The 18,824-nt window shown below is 39.6% G+C and overlaps 1 protein-coding gene across 3 annotated transcripts in view; it reads left to right on the top strand.

Annotated features, from left to right (window-relative positions):
* The window catches only part of abcc9 (ATP-binding cassette, sub-family C (CFTR/MRP), member 9), a 78,679-nt gene that overhangs the window by 37,239 nt on the left and 22,616 nt on the right, over positions 1-18,824 (top strand). For all 3 annotated transcript variants that reach the window (XR_011909938.1, XM_072377124.1, XM_072377125.1), the window contains 14 exons: positions 662-700; positions 2,332-2,370; positions 4,498-4,599; positions 4,958-5,042; positions 5,139-5,219; positions 9,964-10,101; positions 10,184-10,309; positions 10,481-10,580; positions 13,784-13,857; positions 14,339-14,566; positions 16,181-16,332; positions 17,055-17,124; positions 17,249-17,406; positions 17,748-17,840. Coding sequence is in view for 2 of the 3 variants with exons in the window: in XM_072377124.1 (XP_072233225.1) it covers positions 662-700; positions 2,332-2,370; positions 4,498-4,599; positions 4,958-5,042; positions 5,139-5,219; positions 9,964-10,101; positions 10,184-10,309; positions 10,481-10,580; positions 13,784-13,857; positions 14,339-14,566; positions 16,181-16,332; positions 17,055-17,124; positions 17,249-17,406; positions 17,748-17,840 (1,485 nt within the window). In the remaining variant the exon portion in view is untranslated. The remainder of the gene's footprint in view (positions 1-661; positions 701-2,331; positions 2,371-4,497; positions 4,600-4,957; positions 5,043-5,138; positions 5,220-9,963; positions 10,102-10,183; positions 10,310-10,480; positions 10,581-13,783; positions 13,858-14,338; positions 14,567-16,180; positions 16,333-17,054; positions 17,125-17,248; positions 17,407-17,747; positions 17,841-18,824) is intronic.

The following is an 18,824-nucleotide window of genomic DNA, read 5'->3' on the forward strand; positions in this document are numbered from 1 at the left end:
ACCCAGATGTGAAAACACAGAAAGGAAGCAACCCCCCCACACACACTCACAAAAATGCTAAATGAAACTGTTTGTAAATTCAAACACAAGATACAGCTAAAAATAAAGAGCACGGAGATCCAAAAAATATGACTAAAGACCAAAAAGCATGCCAAACCCATAAACGAAGACACTCTTAAAACGACAGTGATACATCCTGAATGTTACTGCAACCACTTTCTGATCTTTTAAAACAATTAGTTATATAATGACACTTGAACATCACTGCACACTTTAATAGCCTAAAACATGTTGTGGTTTTATTGGCTTACTAAGGGAACTGTAAGTAGAGATTTACTGGAGAAATGTTGCCATATGAATCGAGGGATATCAGTAACCAGAAGCTACATCAAGATTCATCCACCACTATGATAGTTGCACAATTTTTGAGTGTTCTAGCAGGAAAGATGAATGGTTCAGCGTGTCTAGTTAGAAATATTAATGCCAACTCCAGTGTTTCCGCACATGTTCATCTGCAGGTTGGATTTACTTCTCAGGCTGCATTTTCCAGGGCTGTACACGCTAACCTTTATGTGCATCTTTGGGTGTGTGTGTTTGTGTTTGTTTGTTTGTGTGTGTGTGTGTGGTTTCACTTTACCCCCCTGCCTTCATGCAATATCAGGCAGCCTGATTGTCAGATGCTCCACGAGGGCAACATAAGGTACTTTCTTTTCTCTTTGGTGTCTTTTTTTCTGAAAACATTCATCCACACAGACTGTTAATAGGACTGCAGTTTGGTTTATTTCCTGCATGATCTGAAGTGAAATGTAGTGAAACAGTTCTGACCACATGAGAACATGCGAGATGGCTGCTTAGTTAGATATCCAGGCTGTAGTCAGGTGACGCATTCGCTATCTGTTGGGGACCGACTTATTCAAAGAAGAAATACGCCCAGTTTAAACAGGTTTTCACACAGTAGACACCATGTAAATAACTATGTTTGAGTCTGATAAGAGCAGCCAGATTTTGGCTGTGACTGGATGGATGAAGGGTTTAACTTAATCCCGAAGGTGTTCAGTGAGGTAGAAGGTAGATAATTGTGGAGGTCAAGATAGCTGATACTGCATTAATGATCTTGGAAAAGTTGTTTTTACCTTCACAGCTAGCATTTGGGACTTAAAGCTGTGATGGTCGAAGGGACAGCTACAGACCTCAAGAACACATAAAGCTCCAATTTGTACATTTACGCAGATGAGTACATGTTAAACATTCAGAGAATTATATACTTTTGTCATATTTAACAGTGTCCAAATTTTCATTCAGTTATACTGTTTGTGCTTTTTGTGATATATTATAGATATTTTTGTTACAGAAACCTACTAATTGACCAATTTTATATTTTATATTTTTATGGATTTTATATCATATACTGTCTATATTTCAAATCTACACTGTCTGACCTGCTTGGATGGTAATACAAAGTCCAAATGGATAATAAATTGCGTTGTTAAGAGGTGAAATGTAATTCTTCACAGCTGAAGTTGCCATTGTAAGAGTTAATAGCAGCAACGCCTTTGAATGTTTTGTGGTCACCATGGCCTTCCCTTCACTGTTTCTGCTTTAAGTCTGCTGTTGCATCAACCATCAGCAGGGCACCAAAATTCCGATGCCATGTGTCTGTACAGTTTTATCCAAGTGTAATTGTTTGAAAATGTTGGTGCAACAGGAACTGGGAGTCCCCTTCAACTGACCCTCATGTTTAAGACACAGTAGCCACTTCTAGCAATCTAAAACTGGTCTCACTACTGCCTCATATTTAGATAGAAAAGACTGCGTAAACATAGGATGCTGAAGTATGCTGCACAAGCTTTAGAAAGACTGTTGATCCTATTAAGTGTCGAGGCTGAAGTGTTGAGGTTTGAACTTTGCTAAATCTGATTACACAGTTGTAGACTGTTTCTGTGAGGGCTTTCTGATTATACTTACTCCTCTAACTCCCTCAGGTGCAAAACTATGAGACATCAGAGTCGAAGAAGCCACAAAACCTAATTATCACAGACAGACAATGACTGCATCACTTACACTGCTTTTCTTTTTTGGGTGGGAAGGTTAATTTGATAAACATTTGGCGGGCTAACACCATGTCTTCACTATCTGGGGTTTGATCTATTTGTCATCTTGATTTGTTTCTCTTGCACATCCCAAAGAAAGAAAGCTCTCTGCTTTTCTCTGTCTTTGTGTTTTATTCCATTTTGCTATTTTGCCTGGTTTTATTGCATATTTCCACTGACAGACACAGTTATACACACTGTTGATGACACAAGGCTAATTCTAACACACTGACTTTGACAGTTGGTCAGAGACAGAGGAGTCTGATGAAGACATCAGAAGGTACACCTTCGTCTTCTGGTCTCCTGCTTTCTGTTTCAGGCCTGAAGTGACCGTTTGACCCGTCATCCGCCTCTCCCTTTTGTCTCATCAGTTTTGTCTCATCAACTTCTATGGTTGTTATTGTGCCTGTCTCAGACAAGAGTACTGTTTTGTACTACACTCAAAAAGATTTCCTTTAGTCGGGCTGTATTGCTAATGAACACAAACATATGCATTAGATTATTATTAATAAGTTCATTCACTTTTGGTTATCTTATGTTGAAGTGTGCTGCATTCTTATACAATGGTCTTTTGTCTGCAAACAAGGAGGAAACAATAAAATTCCATAAAGTATAGAAAATCTCCAGTATATTTCAACCGGTTAAGACCCGATCCTGCATTTGAGGGTCAGAAGTGTAAAAAATCCAAAGTTTTATGAACAAACAGGTCATACATAGAGGGAAAGTTTGCATGGTCACCAAAACAAGCAAGAACTTAAGGAAAAGTCCAGGTACGAGTCCAAAAAAGCCCCTTGAGGCATACAAAGAGGGCTGTGGAACACAAGGTACACTAGAGCCGTCACCCTGCCTGTGACCCAGAAATGATATCCCTTAAAGTTTTTGGATAACTAAAAAGCACCTAGAGAAGAGAGGAAATCTTCCAGAGAGCTCTATGTGAGGATGTACTGGTCTATCCTGTATCAATGTTTATGTTTATGCATTTGGCAGACGCTTTTATCCAAAGCGACTTACAGGTAGGTGATGCCACATTTGAAATGAAAGTAATTAAGAGATTGCGCACAGGTTGGTAAAATAAAAGGGAGAGGGCAATGCTAATTGGGAGGAGAAGTAACAAAGTACCATTTGCTGAATCCTGAAACAGGGTTAAACTGAACTGATAAAGAGTAAAGAAAAAGGTTGTTGGGTTTTTTAAATAGTGAAGTTTCTGTAACAGAGAGACTCCACTGCTGGAGCACTTTGATGCAGCAGCACAATGTTAATGTGTGTGTTCAGGAGCAACTGCAGCCTTCAGAGTGTACTATTTTCTCATCATGCTTCTGTTTTTCCATCGAAGATATCATTCATTTTGTGTTGTCTGATCTTGGAGTGGTTTGTGCTTTTAATGCTGGGAGTCGTTGCCCTATCTCAAATAAACCAACATGTCTTGGGAACCCATATCTGATGTAGCTCTGCAGCTATTTTTATGTATTGATACAGATCACATTAAGTCTTTTTAGCAATGTCTAAATTGATGTATTTATCATTGACTAAGCAAAGTTAGCATTACACTATACTGTATAGCGTTATACACTACCAAACAGTGTTGTTGTCGATGTGTAACATTCTCAACAGGTTCGTTCTGAGTAGAGACTCCCAGCAGAGTGCTGCAGTGGTTGTTGTCCTCGCTGGTATTTTCATTTATGTTTTTTTTTGCTGTATCTGGTGCTGTTTTTTATTTTGCCATTGACCATTTACAGCTCATCATTAACCCGATCCTTGATCCATATTTATCCCTCATATCTGACAAGCTGTTTTTGACATTGGGGTGAAGTTTGACAGCTTCTTTCCAAACATAATTCCTCCTCCTCCGTCTTCATTCATTTATGTTTGGGTGATGCGTTCATAAAGCTGATTAGAACTGGAGTACTGATCTGATATTAACTGGCCAGTGTATTGGCACAATTTTCAGATTGGAAGCTAAATGAATGGAATAGACTGACCGGTTGCGCTGACAATATTAATTAACATTGTCCGGCCTCTTTTACAACTGATATGACCAAATACTTGAAGTTTTTAGGTTTCACTTGATTAGGGTGGTGGAATAAATGGTATAGATGGCAAGCACAGATACCATATATAGAAATGGATGCAAGGTAAACAATATTCAACAAGGCCCATTTTTGGAAGCAATTCACTATAACGTCAGTAATCTTACAGTATATTTGTTCCTCCTAGTCAAAATCTTTAATTGTTGCACTGCAAATAAAAAAGTAAAAAAAACAAGTTCATTTGATGACTTATTTTAGAAAAGAGCAAATATGATTGTAGGGAAGCAGATCTGTATTCCTGCTCTCTGAAGCTTTATGAATACTGAACCTGTAGTTCTTACCTGGTATCTGTTTGCCTCTATTTCCCATGATGCATCCAGCAAGAACAGAAACTCTGTGGCCTATGCTGCTCAGAAGTCCTGGCTGCTCAACGCTACAGTGGAAGAGAACATTACCTTTGGCAGCCCTTTCAACAAACAAAGGTAAACACACCAGGCGCAGTTCAAAGCACTTTTGTGTTGACGGAGTTCTTCTCACACATGCACTGTTACCCTGAAGCTGAAACATGTCTTAATCAGAAGCACTGCAGTTAGTTTGGACTTCTTCTGAGCATGCTCACTGGAGTCTGGAAAATGCCTGAACGACACCATATGTGACCAAATATAATTGGTTATTTTCAATTGAATTCAAAGCAAATAAGTGAGCTTTCTGCCTCACGCTTCTCTGCTTGCCTGCTAATTACTTACTTGTTGATGCTGTGGATGCATTCACATTTTTGTCTCAGGCCTTTTTCTTATTAGGTCCATCTAATGATGTTGCTCATGATGTTGTGCTCATCAGGTACAAAGCTGTGATCGATGCCTGCTCTCTACAGCCAGACATCGACCTGCTGCCTTTTGGGGACCAAACTGAGATTGGAGAAAGGGTAGGCGCACGCATGAGTTATTATCATAACCCCTTTGAAGTTTTTTCATGATTTCTTTGTACTGAACTGATGTTTTCTGTTGTGTTGTTGTGTCAGGGCATTAACCTCAGTGGAGGTCAGAGACAGAGAATCTGTGTGGGCAGAGCTCTGTACCAGAACACCAACATTGTCTTCTTGGTAAGTTAAACTTGTATTTATTGGTGATGTGTACCTCTTCCCTTACATGACTATCCAAGATGTATCTAGGAACATGGTTTACTAGATTGTCTTTAAAAAAAAGTCTTGAATGTCCACGTCTTAATCTTGTGTTGTTTTTGCTCGTGCTGTGCTGTACTAACAGTCATGTTACTCACATTCCAGCTTGTAATTCATATGGTGATAAAGTTCAACACTCATCAGTAACATCCAGCGATCTGCTCCCCCATAAATGTTCCTTGTCTGTGTTGTGAAAGTTTCTATCTGACATATCAAGTTTAAGTCCGGATTGACAGACAACCTCAGAACCCAGTCTTTGACCTTTTTTCCTGGTTACCAGGGCAACTAATACTGCGTAGATGAATCACACAGGGATGCACTGATTGAGCAGTAGAATACACGAATCAGAAGTTTCTCCGCTTGATCAGCTTCAACCTTTAATGGGCCAGTTTCATCATTGATTTCCTGAGTATTATCTATTTCATTTAATTCTTTTTCCTGCCAGTAAACACACCATGCATGTAGTTCTCTGTGTTCAGTATCAGATACTTCTGAAGTTCAAGATCTTTTTAGTTTAAAAAAGTATTTGTCTTGTTCGCCACACTTATATTCTAAGATAAAGAAGAGAAAAATAGATAAACACTAAATACTTTTAGGCCTAATCCAGTACAGAAAAGGGGATATTCTCTCATTTCTTTTCTCTATTATTTTGAACATATGCCAGTTCAAGTTGGAGCTGGCACCAAAGTCTGGTGCAATTTTTGAAGGAAATATAAAAGTTATTCATGGCCAATGTTTTTTAAAGCTTAATGTTGAATTAAAACTTAGAAATATAAATTATATAGTTTCCATTCAGGGATTAAAAAAGGTATTGGATTGTATTGAATTGAAAAGCAGTCATCAACAATCTTGAGCTGTGTGCGTTTTTTGCTTGTGTTGGTGCTTTAGCTTTGCTCTGCTGTGGAAAAGACTGAAGTCAAAGTGAACAGAGATGTTCTTTGTAGTGGAGTGAAACTAACTGTAAGATAGCGAAGATTGTCCGGTGCATCTGTTGTCTCTCTTTGTTAATTCAAGTTTTAGTTTTTTCTTTCTTTTTGTGATGAAATCTGTTGTTGTTAGCCCTCCCACAGCTCGAGCAAACTTTCAACCCATCAGCATTCAACCTACATGTAGTGTCCTCCCCAAGGGTTACTGCACGCGTGTACGTCTGCGTTGATTGTATATTTGAAATGTTTTACTCTTCCTGAGGGTAGAGCGACACAGACAAAAGTCAAACAGCTTTTAACTTTAGAATCTGGCCTTCGGCTGGTTTTGTTTCCTCAAGTAAACAAAAGGCATAGAAGAGGGCAGGGAAAAACTATGACAGAGCTGGGCAGGAACTAACTGAGAGAAGGGAAACACTCACAATGGATTCTCAATGAATACATGCTGAGGGGAACTAATGACAAACAAAGAACAAGGATCGTAATGGTGAGATGGTAATCAGCAAAAAACACGTGGAGTCCTGTTATTGGACTCATTCAAATTTTTTATCGTTTCCTAAAAATTCACTTCTGAAAATATCATGGCGTTAAGGAACGATGGCAGGAAAAATTCAAAAGGACTCAAGAAAAGAAAAGATCGGGGATGTGAGTCTGCAGCCCTTACACTACGGATGTTCAAAAATTAATTCAGCAAATAGCGCTTTCGATGCTTTTTCTAAGGCGATTGCCTTACGACATTTTTACATGGAGACTAGATGATCTTAGCGAGATAAGATATAAGATACCACTTAATTATCAGATTTTGTGATCTGAGGCACAAAAGTGAAAGATATTGTTGTTCCAGGCTGCTCACACTTAAGCCTCACATCCTCATGATTATCCACACAAATCGTTGTTAGTATGACTTGGTGAACATAATTGAGCATTGCTTTAAAGTTCCGGTTGCAAAGGATTGTGGGACGGAATTACCTAACGTCTTTCACAAAGAATGGTGAAAGTGTTTCCTGTGCTAAGGGAGATAATAAAGGAAGTGCATTTCCTTAAGTCAGACAATTCAGTCAGCTTTTAGCATGTTGCTCAGATACTTCTGGCTATTCGATTGAATCCCAGGTGTGACCATCCAGAAATAAAACGGAGGTAACCAAAGAAAGACAAGCACTAGAGAACAAAACTTACTTACCAGGAAGTTCACCTAGTTATAAAGAACGAACATTAACTAGACCCAGAACAGAAGACTTATCAAAACAAAGAATCAAGACTAACGTAATTCAAAGAAAACAGAACCAAGGAATACCAACACAAAAACCGTCTGACCATGACAGTAACTGAATCTTTACACCCCATTTTTCCTATTTTCATTTCTCATCAGTAAAAACTAAGAACAATTAGGGTGTTTTCCAACTCTAATTCCTCTGACATATTTTAGTGTCAAATATTTTCTTTGTTACTCCAGCTTGACTGTGTATAACTGAATTAGAAATAGAATCAGCCCTTCCTTTTCTTCATGATTGGCTGTATCATGCAGTGCTGTATGATACGATATGTAGTTCTTGTTGGCTGTTGGGATGAATAAGGTCTGTTTCCTACTCGGTGTCTCTCTGCTATGATGCCATGTGTTTATCTTTCTCAATTGAATCGTGTAAATTTCCTGTTGCCATGCAGCTTTAATCGCTTATCAGGCATACATTCCACATTAACAGCAATCACTGGCATTCTTTTACCCTCCTGACACTTTGTAATGTCTAGGATGGTTAATAAAACTAAACTGATGAAATTGTCATGTATAATGACATCAGTTAACTTTGAAATAGTAGCCGCTTGTGCTTTTCATATCTGATCTTAGAAATGGAATATATACGTCATGCGCTCACGATCACGCAAGAAGTAATCATAACACGGCATCCAATAATGTGCCATAGAACAAATACTGTATCATCCACCCATGTAGTATGCCAGACATTAATGGACATTTGGCAGACGTTTGTAGTCTGGCTAGATCGCTAATTTTCAAAATGGGATTGGGTGCCAGAGAAGGGAAATGAACAGAACTCACACCCTGACACAATATAAACACTGTTGTATACAACCTTGAGAAAGGCCGGAAAATATGTGACCTTTGCAGCAAAAGTAGCCCAAGATCGAGGAAAAAAACTCAGCTTCTCATTCAGTTTTTCATTCAGTTCAGCCAAAAATGTTAGGGATCGAACACAAAATTAAAAAAAAAAATCAGCTGCCGTTTACTTTTTAGTCTTTATGGAGCAAAGATTTTTTTAGAGACACGATCATACCTCCGGCTACATCCTTCTTTTTTTTTACTTTCTCCGTCTATTCTCCTTCATTGTCTGCTGCTTCTCAGAGTTTGTGTCTGATTTGTCATCTCCTCCTCCCCTCTTCTGTTCCAGTAGTCACCAGTAGTAGTAAAGGGCTATTCTTTGCATTTTCCGACATGCTGTTATCCGGAGGCATAATGTCCACATACTGCAGATGAATATAAAGATTTGGTGACAAACGCAGTGGTGAGCTGATAATATGTCTATGTACAACAGGTAAATGACTATATAGGGGAAATTCATAAAAGCAAGGCATTTCCAGCTATTTTTATGTAATTATGTAAATATTTTTATGAACTCCATTTTTTTCTGCCCTGAAAAACAATTACATTTGATTAACAACCAAACAAATTGTTTTAATAATACAGACTGAATGAAGACATAGAGTACAAGAGAGCATATGTCTGTGACATATTCCAGCTATATTTCCATATGATGACTCATTTGTCCTTGATAATCTTTGAAACCCCTGCATTGGATAAGATATGACATAAACCAGGCAACTGCCTGATTCAAAGCTGGTTTTGCCAGAGTTGCCACAGATTTGGTGACTCACATCCGTCTCTCAGTGTTGGAGCACAAACTTTCTCATAAAGTCTTATCTGATTAGTCAGACTGCCTGTGTTCCTTAAGTTGCAGATGTTTGGTTCAGAAGAAAATGGCTAATGTGGTTCCTTATATTACTTGGATAATCAAAAGTAAAACCAAATTTTGAAAGTTTTACAGATTTTGTAAAGTTTGTGCTGTGCTGTGCTGTAAATTCAGAAAATGAGTGGAGGTGCTCTACCATATCAGCCATCACAACACATTTTCATTAAGAAGAAATCAAATGAAAGGTTGACACAAATTTATTAGGGTACAATGATTTAGAAAACGTTGGAATAAAGTTTGGCGGTTTGACCCCTGATGTTGCACCAAGGCAGAACGTGACACGGTAGATGACGTGAAAGGCCCAGAGTCGAGACGCTGGTGGAGGGTTTCTGTTGAGGCTCCTTTTTGGGATAGTGGAGGAGGTTGAGTGGTGGAAGAAATGGGATGCGTGAAACATGGAAACATAATGCAGCTCCTCCTCCTCTCACCAACTTTCACAACCACATCAAACATAAGTGTTACAACCTGCTTTCCTTTTGTGGTTACTTACCACAAACCATTGTAAATCACACTGCTCCCGGGAAACAGAACTCCTATAAATACATATGAGGCACAGCTCGTTGACTGATCACCGTCTCTCATCAGTAAATCAGTAATTGTTTAATACAGAAACAAGGTTTTTGCCGGGCACAAACTGCTCCAGAACACGCTGTTGTGTTTCAGGCTGTTGAAACCACGAGTCTGTTTCTTGTTGCAGCATGACTTATTGTCGGGGGGGACTGTTAAACGTTTCATCTCTTTCCCATTGTCCCCCTCTCACAGGATGATCCTTTTTCAGCGCTGGACATCCACCTCAGCGATCACCTGATGCAGGAAGGAATTCTCAAGTTTCTGCAGGACGATAAACGAACAGTGGTCCTCGTCACCCACAAACTGCAATATCTCATCCATGCAGACTGGGTAAGCCCAGTAGGACTCTACTACTCTGTAGAACACATGCAGGCTTGTCTTTATCATGTTTGTTTTGTTTTTTTTTGTTCAGATCATAGCAATGAAGGATGGCTCTGTCCTCAGAGAGGGAACCCTGAAGGACATTCAGACTCATGACGTTGAGCTTTATGATCACTGGAAAACTCTGATGAACAGAAATGACCAGGAGATGGAGAAGGTAACATGACTTGAATTCAGCATAGGACTAAATAAACTGTAACCTGTGAACTTGATGACATTATCCAGCGTAAGTTGACTCTAAAGCTGTGGCTTGTCTCCTGAATGACAGAGCGCAACAGCAAGGGCTTTATCCCATGTAATGTCTCTCTTGTCTGCTGTTTGTCTGCAGGACATACAGCAGGACAGTCAAACAACACTTGAGAGGAAGACACTGAGGAGAGCTTTCTACTCCAGAGAGGCCAAGAATCAAATTGATGACGAGGATGAAGGTAATAGAAAAACTTTCTGACCTGCCAAGACAGATCTTCTTTCTTTCTCTCCAAGAACAATAATTAAAGCCTACCCATTTTTTTTTTTTTTTTGTTATTTTAGATATCTTTTACTTTTCGACCGACACCGTCTTTCTCAAACAAATCTAAAAAAACAAAGTGCCTCTTGCTGGACAGAACATTTTTGGACAAATAAGATAATAAAACACTAAATGGACTGCAGTTTATCCCGTGTTGGTGTCCAACTGTGTGCTCAGTTAAGCTGCTTTGCTTTTAAATCTGCTGTTGATTTCCTCATTTTTGGGCATGTTCACCAAAGTGAAGAGGGTTTTTTTATGTTGTCATGTGTAAACAGTGACAGCTTTACAACTGACAGATTCGTGGTAATATAATGATATTTTTGGGTTGTTAAAGTTGTCTGTTTGTTAAGACATTTGTTTGTTAAAGAAGACATATTTTGCTCTGTTTTCACAACCTGACATCATTTCCCGAGACCTTAATTTTAAGTGGATCCTTTTAAGGGCGTGGAGTGAACCACCAGACTCCGCTCCACAGACTTCTTCTGCAGGGTCTCCCTTTTTTTAAATCTGTTGTACTCAATGACCCTTGGAGCACATTATTACTGTATGAGATAGCATACAGTAAAGAGCTCAGACCTCACACCGGACTGATAAAAAATACTTGACTGGCAGTTTTGCTCTTATATATTTACGTTTCCCTCATCTGCAGCCAGACCATAGACAGCTGATAGGTTACTGATCCCTCAATTAGGCACAATTTTGGTCTTGTCATCCAGTTGTTAAAGCTACTGGTCGGTTAATTGCACCGATTAACTCCTGTTGCAATTCCTCCATCACATATCGGCTCCATAAACTCTGGACTTTACTGTTGCTTCATTCTTCTGTGTTTTGTTTAAGTTTGTAGCTGCTGACATTAAGAACTTTTGGGTGATATTTCACCCATGTTTGTTTCCAAAATGGCTGTGACAGTGCTGTGAATGGGGAAATTGGAAATTCTAACTTCTGAATGGTAGCAAATGAAAGAACAGAGCTAGAAATCAGAGTTCCTTATCAGGATATAAAACTTTGACAAAGTACTGGTGGAGCAATAGTAACTCATTTATTTATTCGGTTAACTATATAACTAAGGGTGAGATTTGAACAAAAGATCGGCCCAAAACAAAATGCCATGGTTGCTTGTACTGAGTTATTGTGTTGGTGACTTCAGGCATCCAAATGTATGCTCTCAAGGACAGAAAAAAGGGATTTTATGGTTGAGCCAATCAGTTTTTGGTGCTAATCGTCATGATCTCTGTGACCTCATGACTGCATGTTATGCATTTTTGTTGCGTCTTTGACTAAAAAAATGAGCTGATTGAAATTTGACTTAAGAGTTAGTTCCTAGTCAATTTCAGACTCTTTTTAAACTACTTGCGCAGACTATACCTACGCAAATTGCTTCCTATTCTACCCACCTCCACATCAATGCCTCCTTTTCAAACGGCGTTTAACTAATCAACAGTCAGGTTTCCATTCACTAGCGGAGGATAGGCTATGTGTCTAGTGGTTGTAATTCAGTAGAAGAAGTTATTGTGCTGACTGGAAACAAACCTCAGGCAGGAAAAATCAACAGGTTGACATTCTCAGGAGGAAAATGAAGATAGTTCTTCAGGAACAGCTTTCACATCTAGGAATATCTAAGATATTACATCAGCATGAGTGTGTTTACCAGCTTAGACAAGAAACAGCTGATGAGTCACTTCAATCTTTGTGAGATGGGACTCACAAAGTTGTTTCCATACCCATAATGCCCATCTCATCTTCCTTGAAACAGATACTGTCACGATTTACGTTCTGCTTCATGTCTTGTCTCGTCATTTCCTGTTTTATTTTGAAAAATCACTGACCTTCCCCTCTCGTTTCAGGTATCTTGCCCTTCCTCCCGTGTCAGGCGTCTGATTGTCTTCCCTGATTCCCAAGTGTTTCCACCTGTTCCCCTTGGTCCCTCATGTGTTCAAATAGTCTGCGTTTCCCTTGTCTTGTGCCAGTATGTTGTCTCTCCCCATGAGCTATATTACCAGCCTGTCTTTGAACCACAGTTTCCATAGTCATAGTTCCACGAGCCTGCAGTGAGCGATCCAGTGCTATCTTGTTTTGTAATTTATTCTGATTCTTAGTCATAGTTTATTTATTAATCTGGTAAGTTTTCATAGCCTTGTTTGTTCCTCCGTTTTCAAGGAGAGTTTTTTTTTTTTTTGCAACCATTCATAGTCGCCTCCGTTAAAGGAGAGTTTTAAGTTAATTGTTAGTTTCATAGAGCCTCTGTTTTGTTAAGAGTGCAAATTATGTTTTGTTAAATCCGCCTCGTTAGGAGAGCCTGTCTTTGTTTTGTAAAACTGTAGAATTTCTGTTTACCTCCCAGTGTGGAGAGATTATGTTTTGTAACTTTCATAGCTGTGCTCCTCCTCTGCCATAGTAACTGAGGAGAGCGCTTAGGATTTTCATAGCCAGTTATTTTGCTCTGCCTGGAGATCGCCCTGCCTTGCTGTGCTCTCTGTACTTTGTTTGAAAATAAACACCTCTGTGAATCCAAAAAGACCCTACATCTGTGTCCTGAGTGCGCGCTACCTGACAGATGCAGCCAAAAGTTAGCGAATAGTCTTTATTTTCACCATTTTTATTCACCTTTTCTTATTTACGTATTCTAAATATGACTTCAATGCTTCGCTGTTCTGTATGTTGTTTGTTTTGGTCCTTGCTGCTTCTTTCTATTTATGTTCAAACTATACAAATAATGCATATGAGTGATTAAAATTGTAGGATCTGCGATCTGTACAAGGAGTGGTTCTAACTTTAATGGCTCATGCATCAGTTGCGCTTTCGTATTTGCATTTGATTTTTGAGGAAAAAAAACCTCTTTAAAGGCACTGTTGCCATCAAAAACCAACACCATTTTTCTTCATTTTCCATGAGCAAAGAAACAGACACCCTAACCACGTGTTGCCATTTTGAAATACCCACATGGATTGTTTGAGGAACACTCATTTCTGTTGTCCAGAGACATCTGCTTGAGAAATATTGGACTTGGCATGTACTGCTGTACAAAGACTTTTTCTTTTACTGTTTTATCAACCAGTGTTGATGAACCAGCAGTGTTTCCCTTGATGACTTCCCTTGATTTTAACTCTCATTTTATTCCAACAGAGGAAGAAGAGGAGGAGGAGGATGACGACAATTTGTCCACGACCACCAACAGACGATCAAAAATTCCATGGAAGGTAATACGTTCATCAGCACGCGTTTATTCGAAACAGAGGTTTCCCAAAGCAGAGAGCTGTTACGCATGAATAATAGCATAATTTTAACCATTTCATAGGAAATAACCCACCGCAGCAGTTGCATCAAGTTTAGTCAAGTTGCCTTTTCTCTGGGCTAATATTACTGAAAGCAGGGCCAGACAAAAAGTAAGAGGGTCTGCATTTAATCATGGTTCTTGTTTCATAATTTTATCCATAAGATACAATACATAGAACTGATATGTGCAATTAACAAGAAAGTTCCTAAACCTCTTGAATAACTTGTTTTTATCCCAGCCTTTAAGAATGTATGTGAATTTAAAGTGCGTTCATACAATTTTTAAAAAGAAAGTGGGATATTTTTTATTCTCATTGGAGTGATAAAGTGATTTGATTTATCAGTTCACTTGATCCATCACGTTGGCAGCTTCGGCAGCAAATGTTTCATCCCTGATCTCCTCAGGTGTGCTGGTGTTACCTGTCCTCTGGTGGCTTCTTCATGGTCTTCATGATGGTTTCCTCGAAACTCCTCAAACACTCTGTCATCGTTGCCATCGATTACTGGTTGGCCCTCTGGACCTCCTCCAAAACCAATCGGAGTATTGACACAGGAGTAGACATGCTCAATGGAACCATGTTGGCTAACAGCGGCAACAACACACTTTCTACTCCTGGTACCCCTGAGGCTGAGGTATAGTATTATTTTTTTGTGACATTTTAATGGTTCAGATAGGTGACTTAAATGTAAACACGTTAACTGGAAAATGTATGAGCAGTCTTACAAAGTATATGAACTTTGTCACAAAGTTTAATGAATGTGAAATCAATTTTAAGATTTAAAGTATTCACAGATGGCAGAGTAAAATAAACAGATATAGACTGAACACAATCTGCATCAAACTAGAAGTACATATACTTGCTATTCGTTAAATGTAATAATCTATTGCTATCTAATATATTACATAGATGAGAAACAAACCTGTTCAGGAATTTACTCCATCTGTACTGGTTGCCTTTTATTCTCATCACTGCTTATTTGCTCCTCTTTTGACAGACGTTATATTTGGCTCTTGTTCTTGTCTTGTTACTTATGTTATGTTGTTCCATCTGTCATGTCAAGAGGACCGCAGAGTGTGTTCCAACTATAGGCAGATCACACCACTTTGCCTCCCTGGGAGTGTTTACCCCAAGGTGTTGGAAAGGAGGCACTGACTGTTTGTCGAACCTCGGATCCAAGAGAAGCAGTGTGGTTTTTGTGCAGGTTGTGGAAGAGTGGACCAGATCTTCATTCTCAAGGAGTTACTAAGGGGGTCTTGGGAGTTTGACCATCCAGTCTAACTGTGTTTCGTGGACCAGTCACTTTTGCGGGCTATTCAGTCGCTGTATTACCAAAGCGAGAGCTGTGTCTGTATTCTTGTCTCAAAGTCGAGATTGTCTATGGTGCATGTTGGAATCCACTAGGGCTGCCGCTTCTCACCAATCCTGTTTGTGTTGTGGTGTTCATGGACAGGATCTGAAGATGTAGTATGGGAGAGGAGGGTGTCTGGTTTGTTCAAATATAAACGGCCAAAATGAGTTTGCTTAAAAGGGTGGCTGCACTCTGCCTCAGAGATATGGTGAGGAGCTCAACCATCTGGAGGGAGCTTGGAGTAGAGTCGCTACTCCACCGCACCAAAAGGCGTAAGCTGAGGTTGTTGATTTGGATGCCACCTGGTCGCCTCCTTTTGGAGGTTTTTTGGGCACATCCAACTGGGAAGAAGTCCCAGGACAGACCCAAAACATGGTGGAAGGAATATATATTCCATCTAGCCTGGGAATTCCAAGCAATTCCCCCATAGAGAGGGATGTCTGGGTTTCCTTCCTGGACCTGTGACCCGATCTCTGATTGGTGGAAAATGATGATGAATAGATGGATGGATGTCATATTTCTCAAATTAGGACATCAGATCTGTCCATTTTCTATACCCGCTTAATCCAACTCAGGGTCACAGGGAGGCTGTGGCCAATTCCAGCTGCCATCGGGCGAGAGGGTACACCCTGGACCGGGCGCCAGTCCATCGCAGGGTGATCAGATCCATTTTCATCCATCCAATGAAAATTAGATTAAAAAAATGATTAATAATTCCCCATCAGGTACTTTGTATTTTAGCAATTAGCCTCTTTTAAATGTAAGAAGTGGGGAGATATTGATATTTGCGTTAAAATGTTCAAATGTATTAGCAAAGAGAAATTTGGTATTTTGGTTAATTTAGTATCACTGAGACGTTGCGCTTGACAGTGTGAATTTTGTCTATTTGACTCACAGCATGGCTACTATCTGCCCGTCTTTATCATCCTGTGTGCGGCTGGAATCACTTTATGCCTCATAACCTCGCTCACTGTGGAGTTTCTGGGCCTTTCTGCAGCCACCAACCTGCACCACAACCTGCTCAACAAGATCATCCACGCTCCCATCAGGTACCCACATAAACACACTCACACACATAACCAAACAAAGTCCAGCAAGTGAAAAAAAAACATCCAGATTTTCTGATCTGATATGATTTTGATACTGTTCTGTTGTCACTGTATATCATATTGTCCAAGAGCATCAACCTGCGGAGTCCCCATTCATGAGACAACTGCTAAATTCCACTTGAAAATTGTTCTCCTCTATTCCTGATGGAAATTTCCAAGAAGAGCTGCTGAAAAATTCATTAGAAATGCATCTGTTATTAGCTTGTAATCTCGGAGGACAGGGTTTGCATAGAACTCTTACAAACCAAAGCTTTTTAACACTCTGGTTCCTCCCTGGAGTTTCCTCCATGTTTACCGTTGACCCGACATACTGCTTACAGTTTAGCACCTACCAATTCTCTCATGTTACTGTCATGTAGTTTGTCATGTCTTGGACTCACTGTCCTACCTGTGTAGAGTGTCTTTATGTTTGTATTGTGTGTTTATGAGCTGATGTTGAATGATAGTCTAGTATAATGTATGCACCATGCGCGCATATCTCATATACGCCTGTGCAAGATCTTGACTTTAATTTAACTCTTTTTTTTTAAGTTTATTATGCTATTTTAGTTTTTTTAATTTTAGCTTAAAATCTATTTTTGGATGGGAAAGGTCAGATGTCGTGTTACTGAACCTTGTTTTTGACTTTAGATATGTTTTAACAAATTCATCCATGTCCACAGGTTTTTTGATGTTACTCCTTTGGGTCAGATTCTCAACAGATTCTCAGCTGATACCAACATCATTGACCAGGTAAATAGCACAATTAAGAATTTTTGATATTTCTTTGGTCTTTGGTTTAGTGTTTGATACGTGCTAAAGGCATCAAACATCAAACATGAAAGCACTCACATTTCATCCTTTCTCTTTGCTTTAGCACATTCCTCCAACACTGGAGTCTTTGACAAGATCCACGCTTCTCTGTTTGTCAGCCATCGGGGTCATAGCGTCCATAACTCCTGCTTTTCTGATTGCCTTGATTCCCCTGGCAGTGGCCTTCTACTTCATTCAGAAGTATTTCAGGGTCGCCTCAAAGTGAGTTTGCCACATATTTGTTTGGCTTTTCTTTTTGTGTGTTTGAACAGATCACGGAGGGGCATCTTCTTGCGACAGGAAACAGGAAACGTCAAACTTTTAGAGTTATAGGGACGTTAAATCTGGTTGAAAATCTTGTTTGTTGCTTGTCTGAACTCAGTTGTTAAAGTGTTAATACACACAAAGGCCCGGTCTTACAGAAAACATGTGGATATGAATTTTAAGCAAACATGGTACTGACCTTGTGGTAAAAGCACCATGGGAACATCAGTTATCTTCGAATGTGCATACATAATGTGCATGAGAAATGTTTTTTTTATTTTTAAATCTCTCCTTGTCAGGGACCTGCAGGATCTTGATGACTCCACACAGCTTCCTCTGCTCTGCCACTTCTCTGAGACGGCAGAAGGTCTCACCACCATAAGAGCATTCAGGTACAAACGCACTCGGACGCTAAAGTCGGAGTTTGTTTTTTGCACAAATGTTTTAACAGGATTTTCAAATGTGGGAATACTCACTACACCGCAGATTAAATCCTTTCCCATTGTCCTCAGTGTGCAGAGAGTGACGGCAAACACAAAATTAAAGTTACATCCAGTAACTACCACAAACTCCAAGGGAACTAACCTTTAAGCTAAGCATGAAGGGATGTTATTACACTGTGTCCTGCAGGCTGAGTTAGACCAAAGTTTCTGATAAACGTGACTGTCTCAGATAATTTGCTAATATATTTGTTAATTATTTTATTAGTTAGTCATTTGTTCGACTGAACTGCCCCAAACTTAAGGACTGTGAGTAAGCTGCCAGCAGTCTTACAGATGGTAAGAGAGGCAGTATTAGAGGCTCAATGATCCACCTCACGTTTGTTTTCGCACATAAAGCTGGTATCGCAGGAAGTGCCACTATAGCTAATGGTGCTATCGTCTCTAAGCTGATCGTCTCTAAGCATGCAGGGGCATGCACCCAGGTGTTGTGCTCCAGTCAGTGTCGATCATCGTCTGGGCCGATAAACACTTGTGACTATTGCAGAGTCATAATGCTTTTTCCCAACAGGAGAGGATAGCTTTAAATCAGGAGGTTGCAGAACAAGGACAACTTCACACTTGTTGTGACTAATGAAGGCTTTCACTTTAGTGACACAAATTCATGAGAAACACAGAAATTTCAAGTGTGCATTTTTTTTCTATCCAAATGTATTGATTTATATAGAAGATCTATGTGTAGCACATCGATTCAGCCCAACACAACATCGCTCTAAATGTACACACACACACACACACAACAAATCCCACAAATGATCACGTGCAAGAAGAATGCTTGTTGGCTAACACTGTTTTGTCAGCTTACCGTTTTTGTTGATTTAACCCCATTCCAGAAAGTCTTTGCTACTTTTTGTTGACGATCCCTCCAACAGCCCT

Source organism: Leuresthes tenuis, unplaced genomic scaffold (genome assembly GCF_036924035.1).
Source record: "Leuresthes tenuis unplaced genomic scaffold, fLeuTen1.0.hap1 SCAF_23, whole genome shotgun sequence".
Classification (NCBI taxonomy): Eukaryota; Metazoa; Chordata; class Actinopteri; order Atheriniformes; family Atherinopsidae; genus Leuresthes; species Leuresthes tenuis.